This window comes from Micromys minutus (genome assembly GCF_963924665.1).
Source record: "Micromys minutus genome assembly, chromosome: 10".
Classification (NCBI taxonomy): domain Eukaryota; kingdom Metazoa; phylum Chordata; class Mammalia; order Rodentia; family Muridae; genus Micromys; species Micromys minutus.
In genome coordinates, this window is record NC_137979.1 from 13982192 (window position 1) to 14001595 (window position 19404).

The window sequence follows — 19404 nt, forward strand, 5'->3', positions numbered from 1 at the left end:
GTGTTTTAAGTTATAGGGACTCTTCTTTACTGCAATGCACATACACTTTCCCATAATTCACCTAACACTTTAGGTTACCTTTTAGTTGCAGTCTGACATTGCATTTTGTATGTGGATATCTATTCATAGTGATATTTGGGTAAACTAATTTTTCTAGTTCTTTAATATGTTCTTTCAAATAGTTTTGACTTGTTAAACAAAACTGACTGAAACGTGCATGTGTATTTTTGTACATTAAACTCTATTCCATTGAGAACCAAATAAAGTAACCATTAGACTGATACATTAAGGATGTCACGTGGCTTAAGGGCAACACAGTGCCCAAAGCCATGTGCCTCATGAGTAAGCTGTAGGAGAGTGGCTTTTCTGCAAGAACTGGACTTCTCTAGCAGCTGTCTGGCCATATTGCATGTGGCCTCACTGAGTCCTAAATCTAGGCCTTGCTTCAACAAATGCAAAACCAAGTTATTTCTCAGCCTGTCCTAAAACAAAATAAATCAACACATAAGAGCTTCTGAGTAATCACAGTACAGTGTTCTGGCACAAACCCTTTGATTCTGTCATGAATTATCACTCATTTCCTATAGGCATTATTTACTAAATCCATTTTTAAATTTTGAGATAGATTCTATTATGCAGCTTTGGCTATCCTGGAGTTCACTCTGCAGACTGGCCTCTGATATGTAGAGATCCACACTGAGTAGCACTGCATTTTTAGGACCATCATTTCAGATCTTCTGCATTCAACTCAACTTCCTTTTACCCCTGTAAAGTAACTTGTGTTGACTAACAAGAGCTTCTACACAAGCTCCTATACCTGGTTCCTGTGATGACTGCTATTCTTTCTGGTAGAGAAAAGGGCACATGAGGGCTGTAGGAAGTAATTATGTCAAGAACAACAACAGTGACAATTAAAGAAAATCCACACAGCAAGAAAACCAATTAGCAAGTTCATGGATAATTCTTCTACTTACATTTTTATGGTCAATAATTTTCCAGGTTAGGACATGAATATAGGTGCTGACCCATGAGTGTGTGAACTTGTCTAATTTCATTTAATGAAATACATGATATGAAATAAAAATACAGAAACATAAAGCATTTATTTATTATTGCTATAATCAAGGCAAAATTTTCTTCTAACAATTAGCCTTGATAATGGTAGTAAATCAGAACCGTTACTCATGAGTTTACAGTTGCTCTCCACTGCTGAGACTTCACTGCTTTAGACATACCACCTACAAGACCTTTGCTGTACAAGAGGAGCTTGAGAGTTACAGTGCAGTTTCAACACTTGCCTACTTCCTGACTTCACACCAGCCTTACCCTCTCCAAAACTGCTCATATTATATTTTCAAGAAGTGGTAGAAGAGGAGGCCAACTACATCTACTTACTTGGAAAGCCAACTGAGATAAATGGGGTAATTAAGAGAACATGAAAGAACTTAGTGTAAAAATTGTAAGAGACATTTTATGACTATAAGGAGTGGTTTACCACCAAGAGTTCTGAATCTTGGGGCAGGGTAAAGAATATCGATGGCCAAGTTCCCGACCCACTCTCTACGGAAGCATTGGCTTGACAAGCCACTTAGTATCAACCCAACTGTAACCTAAAAACACTGTCAGCTTTATTTAACCTTAATATACATTTGTACAAGCAATTTAAAAAGGCTATTCCACAATGATTCAGTGGGTTTTTACCTAGTTTGAAGATAATGCAGTTACAAATGAGAGGTAGAAACACTGTAGTAAAGACCTAAAAATACAAACATTCTATACATAAATGTTCAAATTAACTGCTGGAATTTCATACAGGTAAATAATGTAAAAATTACATTGCTTTGTTCACCAAGTAAATGAAAACCATGTTTCCTCTGTTAACTTTAATCAGCACACTAAAGTAAGTGCGGTGCCAAAGAGCTTCTGCGCAGTGATCAGCGCAGGTCATTATGTGTAAGTTTTGAAGTAAAAAGATTAAAACCAGTGAATGGTTTATTCAAGTATTCAAGCAGGTAAATAAAAGAAACCAAATGATATACAACATAGGAACCATTCTTGGAGAGATGTTGATCTGCCATGACTAGATATTGGTGAGCTCAGGGTTAACACTGAGAAGTACACATTAGTCTGGAGAGAGCTGCCCATTTTTCTAAGGGAAAAAAAAAACCTAATTTCTTACTAATTTCATGTAGAAACTCCACGTCACTAACAAGCCATTATTCATCACTTTAATTTGGCCCTATTAAAATTCTCAAGAGTATTTCTTGATTCATGATAGCTTTCTAATACTGCCCAAATAAACTTAGCCTTTAATAAACCTAACGTCACAAGAATAGATGCACATTCTGCATGCACAACAAAAAAAAATGCAAAAAACCAGCAACTCAAAATTCCACTGTGAAGATAACAGGTGAGAAAAATGCAAAGGTTCACATGAACGCAGGTTCCGACCATTTAAAAGTTCAGTGGCGATTACACATGAATTCTGAAAAGGACATATGTATATAATCAAGTAAAATATTTTAAACAAGTCCATTGTGCCTCAGTTAGTTTTAAATTGCAAAATCCAATACACAGTTATTTTAATAAATTAGTGCAATATGAAAGATTTTTGGAAGATTAACATCATGTCCACATTAGATCAAGTTGAAGATTTCACAATTCATCCAAGAGTCACTTTGTTTCTTCTTAAAATTCCTCCTCCTGAGCTGTTTAAAGATGCACGCTCAGATTCAGACAAACTTACCCCAAATCTCAAATCATCTGGATGAGCTGTATACTCTTTTGCTTATGTATGCTTTAGCAAAACATGGAATTTCACGTATTGCTCAGAGAGCTGAGTGAAATCACTCACTTTGTTTCCTGTTTAATTATCCACAAGAATAACTGTACTTATGCCGCTAGTTCTAAGGTACATTTATTTGCCAGGTTCAAATAACTCTAGCCATGTGGATAACTCTTGCTTCTGCTTCTATAAAGAGAAAGGAAAGGGGGAGTGACTTCTCCAATAAGGCAGGTTTTCTACAATATGTAGTAGTTTTGTATTGTTTTCCTTCTTAAATTGATGCTTGTTCTTTGGCAGTCACCACAGTGTCCTGGGATGGGTGACAGAACCAAGATGTAATCCCAAATGTATCACCTCCTGTTCCATGCCAGTCCACAGACAAGCCTTCTACTCACACAGCCGCAGCGCTGCAGCAGAGTGCTGACAATCTTCTTTCAATACTACATTTATCTAGAAATAAAATGTAAGATGATATTAGTAATTAAAAACTATCTGTGTTTTCTAACCAGAGAACAGAGAAATTAAGGGGGAAAATCATGACTCTCACCACCATGGTTCCTGCTCTATCTTGGCCCCAAGGTGAACACAATGAATACACTTTCTCTTCTCTGTCCAGCAACAGTTCAGATATAACTCGAAGTTTAATGCTGCAGTGGTAAAATTCAGATTGGCACAACAACTCTCTTGCTTAGAAGTAACTTTAGGAATGCTGTTCCTAACCACAAAATCAGCTCCTCACATCAGATACCAGGGATACATATGTATGTATATGTATATATACACACACATATACACATATACACACATATATCTATATTTATGTATCATTCTGGTATCCCATAAATCTTAGCTCTGTTAGTTATATAAAATATGTAATACATAGGATTTTTAAAATATTCTTTGGTTACTATACCCAGAGAGCTTAGAGTTTTATTCAATAATAAAACAATGTCCTCCTACTGTCAAACAAGAACTTGACAAAAAATAAGACAATGAGAACAATATGAAGGATGAAAGTGATCCGTATTTTACATGAAGCCTTTCTAACCCTTACAGTATACAAGGCTGGCACTGTTGTCAACATCTTACAGAAAGATTAATAATTTTTTCAAGTTTTTAAAGCCAAGATTTATCTCAGGCAGTATGAATCTAGAAGATAAACTGCAATTAATTGAATTCAGTGGTTATTCTTTACCTACAAAGGAATCACTCTAAGATCCCCATTTAGGCCTGAAACTATTGATAACTAGTATCAATCTCTATCAACAAACCAAGCACTATCAATACAGCATACTTCCCAGCCGGCTACGAAGTGACTCATAGGCAGGAGGCACACATAGCAAGTGTGCACTGACAAAGGGCTGCATTATGTCCCAGCTAACAGAGAACAACTCAAGATTTTGTTATGCTGCTCAGAACAATGCAAAATGTGGACGGGGACGAAGAGAGGCGATGAGAAACAACAGAAACAAGTTTTGTTTGAAAAAACCCATAATGAAGGCTGGAGAGATCTCAGCAGGTAAGAGCAATGGCTACTTTTCCAGAGGACCTGGATTCAACTCCTAGCACTCACACGGCTGCTCATAACTCTCTGTAACTCAAGATCTGGGGGGATCTAATACCTTCTTCTAGCTTCCAAAGGTATCAGGCGTGCACGCAGTATATGTAGACATACATGTAGGCAGCACATTCAAGCACATAAAATAAAATAATAAAAAATTTAAATGCCATGATACTCAATTCTTTTTCTGTTTTTGTATTTCAAAATAGTATTTCTCTGTGTAGCCCTGACTATCCTAAAACTGGCTCTGTGGACCAGGCTGGCCTAAAAGTCACAGAGATCTGCCTGCCTGTCTCCCAAGTGGTGGGATTAAAGTCATGCACCACTACTACCTGACTGATACCCAATTCCTTAAAAACTAAACAATTAAAAAAGTGCTATGGCTGTTTATTTCTCAGTTTTCTATTTAGAAGTTCTGAGTCCAGCTGTGGAAAGTGGGAGTGAAGATGAGGAAGCATGGCTGTGTCAGGGACTTACATTTATGCACATTTTCAACATCTCTAGGGTCCTGCAGGATCTTACTTAAGCCTTCCAAAAGAAGGGCTGCCTTGTGGTAGCGATAAACGATGTCTTCAGTCTGCTGAAACATCTCATCCAAGGCTGCAGACTGAACCTGGAACCAGTTAACAAAATAAGATTTGCAACAAGTCCTATGGACAAAGCACCTTTAAAAAACACTTTAAAATCAATATACTTTATGAAAAGAAGACTATAATGTTACAGTTAAATCTAAAGCAATATACTTCCTAGAATAAAATTCTTATTGTCTTAATGTAGTACGGTGTGATATACTTCTTACCATTTCTATCAATAGTTTAGAGCAATAATATCCTCTGGTCAGCTTACATTCCAAAGCTTTTTCATAAAACTATCTATTTTAGTAGCTGTCAAGATAAAGCCAAGGGTACATCAACAATAAAAGTGCAATTTATCTAAATGGGAGATATCTATTATATTGAAAAGGTGTAATAACATTAGTCCATAAATTTTCTCCATTAAGATACTTAATTGCCCTATGTTACGTATTTCTTAGAGCCATTTTCCCATGGTAAATAGAAAAAAATTCCAGTATAGTCAACAAATGGAAAAATAGCTTTTCCTCAGTGTCTATAGTTCAATAATGTCACTAAGTTGAAGTCAAGCACCTAAAATTTTAGAGATTAACAAAGTACTATTTTTTTCCTAAGTTTTAAAGAGCCAAACTTTCTTAAGTAGCAAAAAATGCAGAAACATATTAATTTACTTTTTAGATAGAAACTATAAAAGGATAAGAACATACCTATATAAATGAAGTTTAAAAGTAAATACAATAAAAATTTATCAAATATAACGACCAGGATTACAAACTATAGTAAATTTATTAAATAAATGACATTATATTAAATACTACTTATATGTCATTTAAGTCCAATTACTTCATTAGGTAATCACACACTTTGAACTTGAGAAAGGGTAGTATATAAACTCTTTTCTTGGTTGTTGCTTTTTTTGTTCTGTTCTGTTTTCTGTTATTTTGAGTCAGGGTCTCTCTGTGTGGCCTTGACTGTCCGAAAACTCACTCTGTAGACCAGGCTGGCCTAAAATTCAAAGATCCGTCTGCTCCTGTCTCCGTGTGGTGGGATTGAAGGCATGTGCCACCACACACAGCAGGATATAAACTCTTAAAAGACTCATCATTCCAAGTAGGTGTTCAGTTCAAAAGACACCCAGAGAGAAATGCTTTAGTTATAAAATATTAAGCGTTAAAAGGCTTTACCATTTCCACAGCACAATTATAGATGAGTTTCTCTGCAGTCACACTGTTGATTTCATCAATAAATCTCTGTTTATCAGAGAAGAAGCGATTTAGCTTTTCTGTAAGTTTCTTGCACATGGTGATGCAGAATTTATATCTTTCATTCAGATTTTTAACAACTGAAACAAAGTTGAAATTGGAATTATTTCTAATTTCTTCCAGAAGTATCACAGTGACATACATATCCCTCTCCCACTGTTGGAAGGAAAGTGGTCACTGAAGGAAAAGATGGAGAGTCAGGTTCTACAATTTCTCAGTACACAAAGACAGATCCACCACTCCTGACTTCTCTGTATCAAGTAAACAATGGACTGCGGGGCAGGAGGGCAGGACACAAAGGCCCTTGGAGCCACACACTACCAACTGTTCTGTACCTTGTTTCACAGCCGTGGATGGGCTCAGCTTCCCGGACTTAATCTGAGCTTTGGCGAGATGCAGAGAAGCTGCCAGCAGCTGTGCTGCCTTCATGTACAACACCAGCTGCTCTACCCGCCTGCACCGGAAGACAGGAGCAGAGAATTATCCTGGGAATTGACCCAAAGACTGAGCATGCTAAACATCAGGCCACCATCCAAACAGCTTTTCCACGGCACTATGTCTTCATTTTTCCCACTGTGAGAAAAGATTTTCCTGTGTAACCCTGGCAGGTCTCAATTTATTAACCCTTCAGCCTTAGTATCTCAAGTGGTGGGTATAGAACACACCTACTACTTGGCTCCTTCCTGACTTTTCAATATATCTCTAACTCCTGAAGGGAAAAGAACTAGTATGGAGAAATATATGTGAACTCTGAATATTAGAGGAACACTGAAACAAGAATATGTATAACTTCTTGGTCATCAAATATCTTTAGTGGCAACTTTTCAGAGAAAGGTAATGCTAAAGTTGTGTAACAGACTATTGGCTAATATCTTACACAATGAAACAATTTATATTTTCTTGCAGCTTTTAAAAGTGAGACCTGACTTCTAACAAGTTACTATGCACATTTAGATACATTTATAGAAAGCATAAAGAATCTGGAAATAAATGGCAGGAGGTACCTACCCCCAGTCTTTGCTTAGCTGGCTGATCTGGTCCACAACCACACTCTCCTGGATCTGGTACAAGGACACAGCAGAAGTGCACAGCTCAGGGTTCCCACCCCTCACTGCTGTCAGGTCCAGCACACACTCAGTAAACATTAACATCACGTTCAGATGGCGTAAGGTATCTGTGTGTTCTCGCTGCAAAGGCAAGGCGCTTTTACATTAAGATTTTACATTAAGGACTTAATTGTATTATATATACAAACTTTTCCCATATTATGAAAGCTGGAATGATCAAAGAAAATCAATGTTTATAAATTTCAGAAAGCTGTTAGAAAATAAATACAAATCAAACCAAATATTATACCTGGATATGTCTGCATGTATTAAAGCACCCATGTAAGTAGGCTACGAATTGTACCTTTACAAGAAAAGATAAGATCAAACTAAACCAAAACCTTAATTAATCAAATCAATGTGTGTAAAACAAAACAGGACAAAACAGACAACAGGAGTAAAAGGGAGGGCTGGGAAGATGGCTCAGGTGTGGATGGTAAGATAGCTTGGGGTTAAGGCTGGGAAGATGTTTCCGTGGGTAAGTGCATGGGCTGCTTTTGCAGAGGGGTGAGGGTAAATTCCTAGCACCCACATGGTGGTTCACAAACACTTGTAACTGTAGGTCCAGGGGACATGATGCCCTCTCTTGACCCGAATGGACAACAGGCAGACATGTGGTACACAGACATAACACAGGCAAAACATTCATATACTTTGAACAAAGTACAAGTTTAAAACTGAAAGGTTACAAGAACAGTTGGAAATGATACAGATGTAGAGATGTTCAGCAGGTAGAAGCATTTGCTTTGCAACCTTAAAACCTTGAGCTTAATCTCCAGAAGACATGTGGGGAAAGAGAAAAAAGATAGACATTTGTAATCTCAGAACCACTAGTGAGATGGGAAGTAAAGATAGGAAAACTATCCAGAACCCCATGGGCCAGCTATCTAGGAGCACACATTGCAGCAGAAACAAGAGAGATCCTGCTTCAAAAGAGTCCAGAACCAACTCCCAAAACTTATATTCGGACCTCCATATGGCATATGTATGGCACCTACACTTCCATATAAATAATAAACTTAAAATTAAAAATATTACAAGAACACTCTTAACACTAAATCAAACTTTTTGGGAGGACAGGATCTTGCTATACATCCTAGGTCAGCCTGTAACTCCTACCCTTCTGTTCCACTCTCTGAATAGCAAGCGTTACAGCTGCTGCCACCAAGAGCTACACTTCCTTATAGTTCAGGGAACTTACTGACTTGTTATTTTAGGAAGTTTTAGACCTGGGGTGGTTTTTAGTTAAGAATGATTCACAACAAAGCTCTGACCTACTTAGTTATTGATGAGAGCACAAAGAAATTCTCTAAAGGATGTCCTTTTAGAACAGTGTTCTAACATTTTCTTCTTTAGTTATAAACGAACTTTAAAATCTCAGATACGACTAAACATTTCTTTCATTTGTGTGTGTTAGGGAGTAGAGTGTGTGTGTGTGTGTGTGTGTGTGTGTGTGTGTATTAGGGGTAATATGTGTGTCTTTCCTTGATCAGTATTCACTTTTTAAAAAGTTGTTTGTATTTTTGTGTGTCTGTGTGACTGTAAATGTGTGTGGATACACACACTTCTGCATCAACATGGAGGTCAGGGGAGGATGTCTGGCATCTTCCACCACTCTTTGCCTATTCTTTTGAGGTAGGGTATTTCTCTGAACTTGGAGTTCCTATTTTCTCATAGGCTGGAAGCCAGCAAACCCCAGTTATTCCCCCTGTCCCTGTCCTCCATAAAACTGGAGTTATAGGTGTGTATGTGATACCTGGCTTGTGACCTGTATACTAGGATCCAAATTCTGGTCCTCATGAATGTGTAGTAAGTGTTCTAAACCACTGGGCCTTCTCCTCAGCCTATACCTTATGTTTTGTGACAGAATCAGCGCTTAAATGTGAATCTGTGGTTCAGACAGACTGACTGGCAATAAGCTTCAGGAATCCACTTCCTCGAGGCTGTGGTTACGGGAATGCTGTGTCAGTCTGTCTTTTTTAAAAATGTGGGTTCACGTACTTCTGCAGCAGGCTTACTGAGTCATCTCCACCAGCCTTCCAAGTTTTCTGAGACAGGAGAATAAAACACTTAAATAAGTGTCAGCTGTATGACCGTGTGTTGGACAATATTCACCAACATGCAAAGTGTTATTCTTAAGTTGGGAGTGAGGAACGGAGAGGAACAACTCTAAAATCACAATAGTGACCTGTGGTTCTAGATTTGTGCTCAGCATGGGGCAGATGACACAAAACTGGATCCACAGAGGGAAAGTACTGACCTATGCCTATAAGCCTATATGCTTAAGCAGGGATATTCTATGTTAACGGCTAACCTGGTATTATGGCTTAATGTTACCAGTATTATTGACATAGGATCCTACATTGTTGCTTGGGTTGACCTCAAACTCAAAACCCTACTGCCTAGGCTTCCAAGTGCTAGAATTATAAGGTATGTGCCATCATGTTGGTATAATTATTTTATAATTTAATATTTTTATTAATTCTTTTGAGAATCTCATACAATGTATTTTGATCACATCACTGATTCCTCTTTCTAACTCCTATCAGATCCATTCTCACCTTGTTATCTCCCAATCTTCATTTCTACTTTAAAAAAAATAACCCACCAAATCCAATTTTTGCTGTCTGTACACTCCTAGGTGTGGGCCATCCACTGGAGTTATAGAGATCACATTTTTAAAGAAAACTGACTTTCCTTTCCCATTAGTCAAACTGTCCATATACTGACATTACTTTAAAATTTGTTTAGATGCATTATTTTTACCTGATGAAGAAAATAAATTCTGAGAGTAAAAAAAATATGTTTCTAGGGAAAAACTTTAAAAAGCTTACAAATAGAGTTGGGCATACAAGCTGTATTCCTAGGACTGGCAAATTCAAGGCCAGCCTCGTCTACACAGTTTTAGGACATCCAGGACTATATAGTTAAGACCTTGTCTCAAACAGACAAACAAACACACAAAACAAAAAAGGGAATCTGAAATCAGAAATACTTGATATAGTTTGTTCTCACATCATCACTAGGACACTCACATATGATCAACAATATATTCATACATCCCTGTAATCTCTTCCATACCTCCATCAGTGTCTCCTCTGGTAATTCAGGGGCTTCGAAGGTGATGAGACCCTCTAGGCTGGGTGGTGAAGCACCATAAGGCACGTATCTTAGGCTGGGAGCTGCCTCTGCTCCTGGTGGGGAAGAGCCCAACCCTGGTCCAGGAGGAGAGCCCACACACACTCGGCCACTCGCAGAACACAAGGAGCCTCCTGAGCTGCTGGACCCCACTGCAAAGAAACAATACACGTAGCACATGTTCACAGTTGGTCAGAAGGATTTTCACACTCACTTTTCTCATTTACTGAACATAATCTACTGAAGTGACAAAGAAAATACTTAAAGTCCCAGGCTCCTCATTCTATAAATAGATGAACACTTCTCTTTATATAACACATACATATGCATATATAAATAAAACAGAATCAGCATTTCCAGCTTTTCCACACTCCATTTTAAATAAATTTGTATAATATACAATTTATACAATGTTTTTCTCTCTAATGCTCCACAGACTTGATAAGTATAAAAATGCAGCTGATGCACAGTAGTTCACTAACTATGCGTATACAGTGTGTATATGGGATAACTTTAAATTGATGATTTTTTGTATTACAGGTTACAAATTATTACTAAAACTATTTTTCTTAAATTATTTCTATGCGATGAGTGCTCCAAAGTAGGAATGGAATTTTCAAAGTGTAAACATTATAAACATTTTTTTTTTTTTTTTGAGAAAGATCTTTCACTGTATCCCTGGCTGTCATGGAACTCTATAGACCAAGCTGGTTTAGAACTAAAGAGACTATATAGCAGGATGCCTACTATTATACTACAGTTCTTCCTGAGACTAGCCACACGACTTTCCCAAGCAGCATTCTGTATGCCTATAAACCACATCAGTCCTGGACCTTATGCTTGAAAAAAAAGCGCTGATATAGCCAAGCCCTGGTGGCAAAGGTCTGTGATATAAGCAGATCTGCAAGAGTTCAAAACCAGTCTGGTCTACATAGTCAGATACTGCCACCCTCCAAAAAAAAAAAAAAAAAAAAAAAAAAAAAAAGAGAGAGAGAGAGAGAGAGAGAGAGAGCACGAGAGAGCACGAGAGAGCACGGAAGGAGAAGGAAAGTATTAAAATGGTAGTTTATTATCTAAGATTTACAAGTACTTCATTGTTTTGTTTTGTTTGGAGACAGGGTCTCTCTGGGCAGACCGGATTAGCCTGGAGTCACTCTGTAATTTTTAATATCTGTATAATAATGCTTTAGCTCTACCTTTCATTATCTTACCTTTCCCTTATCAATTTACAAGTACTTCGATTAACAGCTTATTTAAAATACAAGAACACAGAGGACAACAGCACATATAATTAAGACACGTGATCACTTCAAACCCGTTCTTAATTCTTTTAAAAAGAATCTACTATTTTAAATTTTGTGTGTGGGTATGTGCACGTGGTGCAGGTGCCTGCAGAGGACAGAGAAATCGGATTCACTGGGACTGAAGTTACAGACAGTTGTGAGAGACCATGTGGAGACTGAGAGTTAAGCCTGGCTCCTCTGGAAAAGTAGTCAATGCTCTAAACCACTAGTCAACTCTCTAACTTTAATCAAATAGTTTCTTAATTTTTATTAGTGGACAACTTAGACCGTATGGATGATTTCATAAAATATAAGATCAAATACAAACACTGGTACCTGAAGCACAAAAGTAAAATTTAAACCAAATCTGGTGGCCTATGCTGGAATACTAGTTACTTGGTAGCTGAGGTAAGAGAATCTCAACTTTTGAGGCTTGCCTGGACTACATGGTAAACTCAAGGCCAGACTGGGAAACACCAAAAAGAAAGGTATGCGTGTGTGTGTGTGTGTGTGTGTGTGTGTGTGTGTGTGTGTATGTGTGTGTGTGTTACGTGTGTGGTGCCACATACTTTTGATCCCAGAACTAAGGAGGTAGAAGTACATGATCTCTGTGAGTTCAAGGCCAGCTTGGCCTATATAGCAAATTCCAGGGTAGTCAGGACTACATAGTAAGACCCTGTCTTTAAAAATGTCTGGGGGAGGAGCTGGAAAGATTGCAAAGTGGTTAAAGAGCATCCACTGCTCTTGCAGGGGAACTAGGTTCAATTTCCAACACCCACATGGCAGCTCATAACTCTAGTCAGGTACAATATTCAGGCAAAATAATCATACATGCAAAATGATTTTTAAATGGTGGCACACTGAGCATGCTAACTCATACATACACTTGCATTTCTAGCACTTGGAAGGTAGATGCAGGAGAATCAGGAGTTCAAGGTTACCATATGAAATGGGCTGGGGGAAACTGGGAATGCAGTTCAGTGGCATAGCACTTGTCTAGTATATGGGAGAGCCTTGGGTTCAATTTCCAGCACCACAATAAGTAAATTAAAAAGTATATTTTCCAATAATTTATTGGATCTGCTTAATTAAGACTTCAGCCTTTTTAAAAAAAATGTATTATATATAAGTACAGTGTAGTTGTTGTCAGACACACCAGAAGAGGGGCATCAGATGTCATTACAAATGGTTGTGAGCCACCATGTGGTTGCTGGGATTTGAACTCAGTCACTATTCCTAACCACTGAGCCACTTAGTCTTAGGGATGAAGCAGAGAACAAATGAGTCATGCATATCTATTTTACTCTCTGTTATACAGCACATAGACACACAAAAGTGTACATATAGTATGTATTACTTTTACTTTACAAAATCCTCCCCTCCCTAACATGTCCCCTCATTTACTTCTGACATATAACTCTTTAAGGAAGGTAAACGCTATAACCACTTTACAGGAACAGAAAGCAAAGGCTAGAGAAGTGAGATGATTAACCTAAATTCACTACATGATCATCAGAACTAGTCACGTTATGCTCTGAACAAGGAGAGCCTTGCCTGAGGTGGTTCTTGTTCGAAGGACCATATGAGTACAAGCAGGGGCTGTGGCACTGTGTGGAGGAGACCCCACGGTGAAGAGGACAGCTCTGGCGCTTGCTGCTGTTCCTGCTGGCAAAGCCAGCACAACACCACAGGCTCCTGCAGGAGCTACAACAAAAAGTTGACCAGATATTAGATTACATACATGTATGCCTATATGTAAGTGTAAATAAGGAAACATACTTTATTAATTTAAAAATTTATTTTTATTATTTTTAATTATGTGTGTGCAATGGACAGTATATAAATGGTTATAGGTGTTCACCAAGGCTAGAAATATCATAACCTCCTAAAGCTGGAGTTATAGGCAGTTGTGAGCTGTCAATAATGTGGATGCTGAGAGGCAAACTTGGATCTGAGAGGCAAGAACGGTAAACACTCTTATCTGGTGAGCTACCTCGCCAGCCCCACTTAATATTAATTTTTAGAATTCTAATATTCATTCTAAAATTACATCATTCAATATAATATTTCCAAGTAAAAATACTTATTTTGGAGTCAGTGAGCTGGGTCAGCATGTGAAAGTGCTGATGCATTTGATTCCTAATATCCACAGGGCAGAGGAGGACTGCTCCTGTAAGTTTTCCTCTGACTTCAACATGCAGCTATGTAGTGACATGTACATGCCTCTACATACATGCATACACACATATAAAAGTTTAAATATAATCAAAGAGTTGGGAGTGGTGGGTCATACTTACTTGGTTTTTCAAGATAAGTTTCTTTGTACATTTGGCTGTCCTGGAACTTACTCTGTAGTTGAGGCTGACCTCGAAATCAGAGATCCACCTGCTTCTGCCTCCTGAGTACTGGGATTAAAGGCATGTACCACCACCAAATGGTTGATGTGTTATAGTTTTAATCCCAGCACTTCGGAGGCAGAAACAGGCAGATCTCTAGGAGTTTAAGGCTAGCTTGGTTTACATAGTGAATTCCAGGCCAGACAGGGCTATATTGTGAGACACTGTCTCAGAAAAAAAAAATCTATAATAAAAAAAATTTAGAGTAATACCTCTCCTCTATGTATGTGAATATTCACACTAAAGCCCAGTATTCAGTATTTTGGATAGTTAGAAAATATCTGAACTACAAGTTATACCTATGGATAATTAGACAAATTAGACAACGAAGATATAAAATAAAAATACAAATATAAACAGCACAGATTAGAAAACATGAAAGTTTAAATGAAGTATATACATTCCGACTAGATCCTCACACTTGAGAGAGAGGAAGCCCAGGCACTGGGGCTGATGGGTTGAGCTTGGATTAAATAAGATTGGGTAAAAAGTTCTTCAACCACCAAAGCATGCAGAACCAGCAAGTTTTGTTCAGAGTCTTTCCACATTCAGACATCTAAAAATTATTACCTTTATGGGTCTAAATAATAAAGTCAAATATTTATAATACATATCAAACAGGAAAGAAGACACTTTATTCCTGAGGGGAAAAACTAAATAAGACTTCTAGCTTTGCTTGCTTTCACATGACCATAAATTACTTTTTCTGAAGTTATTTAAATGTGGGAGTGGTTTGCTCAAATTTATGTGTGTGTGCTGTACGTGCGCCTGGAGCTTAATGGAGGCCAGAGGAGGGTGCTGGGTCACCTATCCCTAGAGTCAGGAACAGTTTTGAGCTCTCATGTAGGTACCATAAACTGAACCTGGGTAAGAGCAACCGACACTCTCAACTGCCCAGTCATCTCTCCAGCCCTACAAATCACTAATTCTGAAAGATTCGGATAGTCACTGGTGTATACACTTTACCTAGCATGACAAGGCTGTGAGTTCAATTCCTACTACAACCTTCTCTGCATTGTAAGTTTCAGGCCAGCCAGAGCTACAAAGCAAGAGATGTTATTAGTGTCCCCTAATTTTGGTTCGGATGACACCTCTGACTGAAGATGTTCTTTCCTTATTCCATATCTTAAGCTGCAAGGCTAAGTATCTCCAATCAAGTAACTGAAAAGACATGGAACATATAACTTATAGATGAGAAGCTTTAGTCTTCATTACAGAGCACAGATAACACTGGCATGTACATCATCCAACACAGACACACAACCTCCTATTCCTGTTCCTTAACCAAAAGTGGAACTTTGTTTACTGTGCAAGAAAATAATGTGTCTCTTACAGAGATTAGCCTAGATAAGGAAGGCTGATTATTGCTCCCAGGGCTCTCGAGGAGGAGGAGGATGTGAAGCCTGAGTGCTGGGACATCCTTCCCCTCATCACTGCACTTTCACCTTTCCCTTCCCTAACATGACACTGAGTTCTCTAAGATGTAGTTTTTAAACTATTCATTTTATTTTATGCATGTGTGCCTGGCTGTATGTATGAGCATACAGAACTCATAGAGGTCAGGTCCCCTAGAACTGGACTTATAGCTGTGAGCCATCATGAAAGTGATGAGGACCAAGCCTGGGTCCTCTGAAAGAGCAGTAAGTGCTCTTCACTGCTGAGCCATCTTCCCAGCCCCACAAGGAATTTGAGGACAATACCCTCTTCTATCTTTTGAAGTCCATACTTAAACATTTCTTTCTCATCTTCAAAACTGTCTCTCTTTGTGATTTCTTTATTGTTTCTATTTCCATTTTTAGATCCTGCATGGTTTTGCTCAATTCCTTCACCTGTTTGGTTGTGTTTTCTTGTAGTTCTTTAAGGGATTTTTGTGTTTCCTCTCTAAGGGCTTATACTTGGTTACCTGTGTTCTCCTGTATTCTTTAAGGGAGTTATGTACATCCTTCTTAAAGTCCTCTATCATCATCCTGAGATGTGATTTTTAAATCCAAATCTTGCTTTTCTGGTGTGTTGGGGGTATCTGGAACTTGCTGTGGTGGGAGAACTGGATTCTGATGATGCCAAGTAGCCTTGGTTTCTGTTGCTTAGGTTCTTGCACTTGCCTCTCGCAATCTGGATATCTCTATTGTTAGTTGGTCTCTCTGTCTCTGACTGGAGCTTATCCCTTTGGTGGATCTATGAGCCTGTATCTTAGGAGTGAGTGCACTCCTGGGAACCAGCTCTCTCAGGGCAGGATTTGGGTACAAAGAAGGCTCTGGGACCATTTCTTTTAGCTCTGGGTGCAGATGGAAAGGATCCTGTCCCAGGCTGCTCTGGGGTTGCTGTGTGTGCCTGATGGGTCTCTCTTTGGACAGTTACTGGAGTGAAAGTGGGGTCTCACCTGTGGGCTTAGGAGTGAGTGCTCTCCTGTGAGACCAGCTCTCTCTGGGCAGAATTTGGATATGGAGAGTGCTGTGGGACAGCCTTAGCTCTGGGCGCAGATGGAGATTGGAAGGCAATTTCTTTCTCATCAAGTATAGTCTTTGAGTAATGACTTTCAAGTGGTGAGCCTCCAAATATAAGTCTAAAAACCCTGAACAAATATAAAAGGAGATTCCTGCAATGTCCATCCTATCTACAAGAGAGCACTACAAATTTAAAGAGCTCATAAATATTCTAGGGAGTAAGTGAATATTAAGTAAAAATTGTAAAGAACATTCAAAGATTTAGAAAACAAGGCGGATACTCTATTTAGTGTAATGCCTTCAAGACTTTTATTATGTCATGTATAAAAAGGACGTAGGGACAAGGCATGGTGGCGCACTCCTGTATGTGAGCGCTGAGGCGGGGCTAAGCCGACCAGGATCTAAGGTCATCTCTGGCTACATAATAAGATCAATGCCAACAATATTTCAAAAAACAAAAGTATTTAAGGGTATACTTTAAGATCCACTGATATTAATATTCTTTGGAAGGCTTGAAGTTTTCCCTATTATCAATAATTTTCATTTCCTCAACCTGAGACTTCATGGTAAAAGAAGAAAAAAGTGTAATTATAAATATTAACAAAGTTCATGTTCAAGAGAAAAAAAAAGAACATCAATTATCAAAACTTAAGGCTAAACATCCTTAAGGAATAAATGTTTCACAACTAATAACTTAGATTTAAATTATAACATGTCCATGTAAAATTATTATGCAACATAATTTTTTATAAAAGAAGACTCAGCAAATTAGTGGTCATTCAGATAAGCTGTTTAAAAAAAAAATTGTTCAAATACCTAGTGACTGAGAAGAACAATTTCTAGATCATTCACATGAAGAGCTCTTTCCTTCACAGACCCACTCCTCGGTAAAACTATACTGAAGAAAAATTTTTTTACATAACCACTTAATAAAATATCTGGAAATTCAGGAATATTTAAGAACACACATTGTGTCCATTTTCACTCACTAGGCAGAAGTAGTAAATGGAGAGTCGGGGATTCTGAAGTTGAATTGTTTTCCTTCCGAGCAGCATCACGGAATCACACACTGTCTTGCCTGACACATGAAGCATCTTTGTCCAGCACATCCTTACTGTATATGCTACCTGCTCACTAGCTGTCATTCTGAGCTTCTAGTTAACAAACTCTAATGCTACTTAATAATGACAACAGACTATGAGAGCTGAAGATGGTAAAGAATAGCCTTAGCTGGCCTGAAACTCACCATGTAGACCAGACTGGCCTCAGACTCAGAGATCTGCCTGTCTCTAAGTGCTAGGATTAAAGAATCCTATACACCATCACCCAACTGAAGTGCTTTCTTTTGTGAAGTACCATTTCACATCATCACAAGAAGGTCAAGTCCCTGACAACAAAATATTTTGAGAGTAAAGGGGAGACCACATTCATACAGCTTCTATTAGAGTATGCTGCTGTAGCATATTGCTATCTATATAATACATTGCTATTATTGTTTTGCTTTGTTGGTTAACATTGTTAACCTCAAACTAGCCCTAATAACAAATGAAACATTATCATGTATGTATAGAAAAAAGAAACCATCGTATAGAAGGTATTGCAGTATCCATGGTTTCAGCATCTGTGGCAGGTCTTGAAATGAGTCTCTGGCAAGCCAGGAGGAGTGACTGTACAACAGCAGAAATTAAACTCAGTACATAGACTCAACAATGGATCCCTTCAGCAGAACTAAACAATCTAGGGATTTAGGGATAAAGCCACAAAGTATGCAATCAAAAGAGCAACACAGGGGGTTGGAGAGAAGGCTCAGTGGTTAAGAGCACTGACTACACTTCCAGAGGTCCTGAGTTCAATTCCCAGCAACCACACAGTGGCTCACAACCATCTGTAATGAGATCTGATGCCCTCTTCTGGTGTGTCTGAAGACAGCTATGGTGTACTCATATACAATGAATAAATAAATAAATCTTTGGGGAAAAGAGAGAACAGTATAGGTTTTTACTCAAAATTTACTGAATCTTACCAATTACTCAAGCCAATTAACATATTTTTTAAAAGTTTGGACAGGGTCTCTCCACATAGCCCTGCAAGCCCTGAAACTGACTATGTAGAGCAGGCTGGCCTAGAACTCACAAATTAGCTTTCCTCTGCCTCCTGGGTGCTAGGAGTGCACTATATCCAACAATTAACACATATTTTGTTATAGGCAAATATAGCTTAGAAGGAGAAAAATATATACAGATCATATTTTTATATGTGATAGATGTTTGTGTGTGTTCACATGTATGTGGGTGCACATGCTCCTGTGTGAGGCCAAAGGTTGATGTCAGATGTTTTCCTCAATTGTTTTCATTCCAATTTACTGAGGCAGGATTTCTCACTGAACCTAGAGTGTATAAATCCAGTTAAGTCTAGCTAGACATCTTAACCTTAAGAAATGTGGCATTTGACTATTTGTGCCTGACTTATTTCACTGGTCATACTGTCTCTGGTTCTATCTTTTGATAAATGACAGGGTCTTATCTTTATTACCTTATAAACAATATTCCATTGTACATCAGTACCACATTTTCTTCACATATGCATTCCTTGTTCAGACATCTCAGTTGATCACATGACTTGGTTACCATGGACAGTGACCCCTAAATGAGTGAGTGCAGAGGCACCTTTATCTCCTTTGGACTTTATCTCCTTTGGATGTGTTCCCAGTAATGGGATTGTTGAACAGTTCTGGGAAGAATGCTACATCTGAGTTATAGCTCAGCCACTACATAAGGGTTGCCTAGTCACATACTCAAGAGGTGACTTCATCTGAACCTTCCCATTCCTTACTGATTCCAGACACCAGAGACTACAG

The 19404-nt window shown here is 38.3% G+C and overlaps 1 protein-coding gene across 3 annotated transcripts in view; it reads right to left on the bottom strand.

Annotated features, from left to right (window-relative positions):
* Positions 1-2214: 2214 nt before the first annotated feature.
* Positions 2215-19404, bottom strand: part of ULK2 (unc-51 like autophagy activating kinase 2) — a 73047-nt gene continuing 55857 nt past the window's right edge. For 2 of the 3 annotated variants that reach the window (XM_080924307.1, XM_080924306.1), the window contains 7 exons: positions 13262-13411; positions 10368-10576; positions 7189-7367; positions 6516-6634; positions 6103-6260; positions 4824-4959; positions 2215-3235 (listed from right to left, as the gene is read on the bottom strand). In XM_080924307.1, coding sequence (XP_080780433.1) covers positions 3177-3235; positions 4824-4959; positions 6103-6260; positions 6516-6634; positions 7189-7367; positions 10368-10576; positions 13262-13411 — 1010 coding nt within the window. In that variant the 3' untranslated portion in view covers positions 2215-3176. The remainder of the gene's footprint in view (positions 3236-4823; positions 4960-6102; positions 6261-6515; positions 6635-7188; positions 7368-10367; positions 10577-13261; positions 13412-19404) is intronic. The other variant, XR_013975209.1, reaches the window with a different exon arrangement.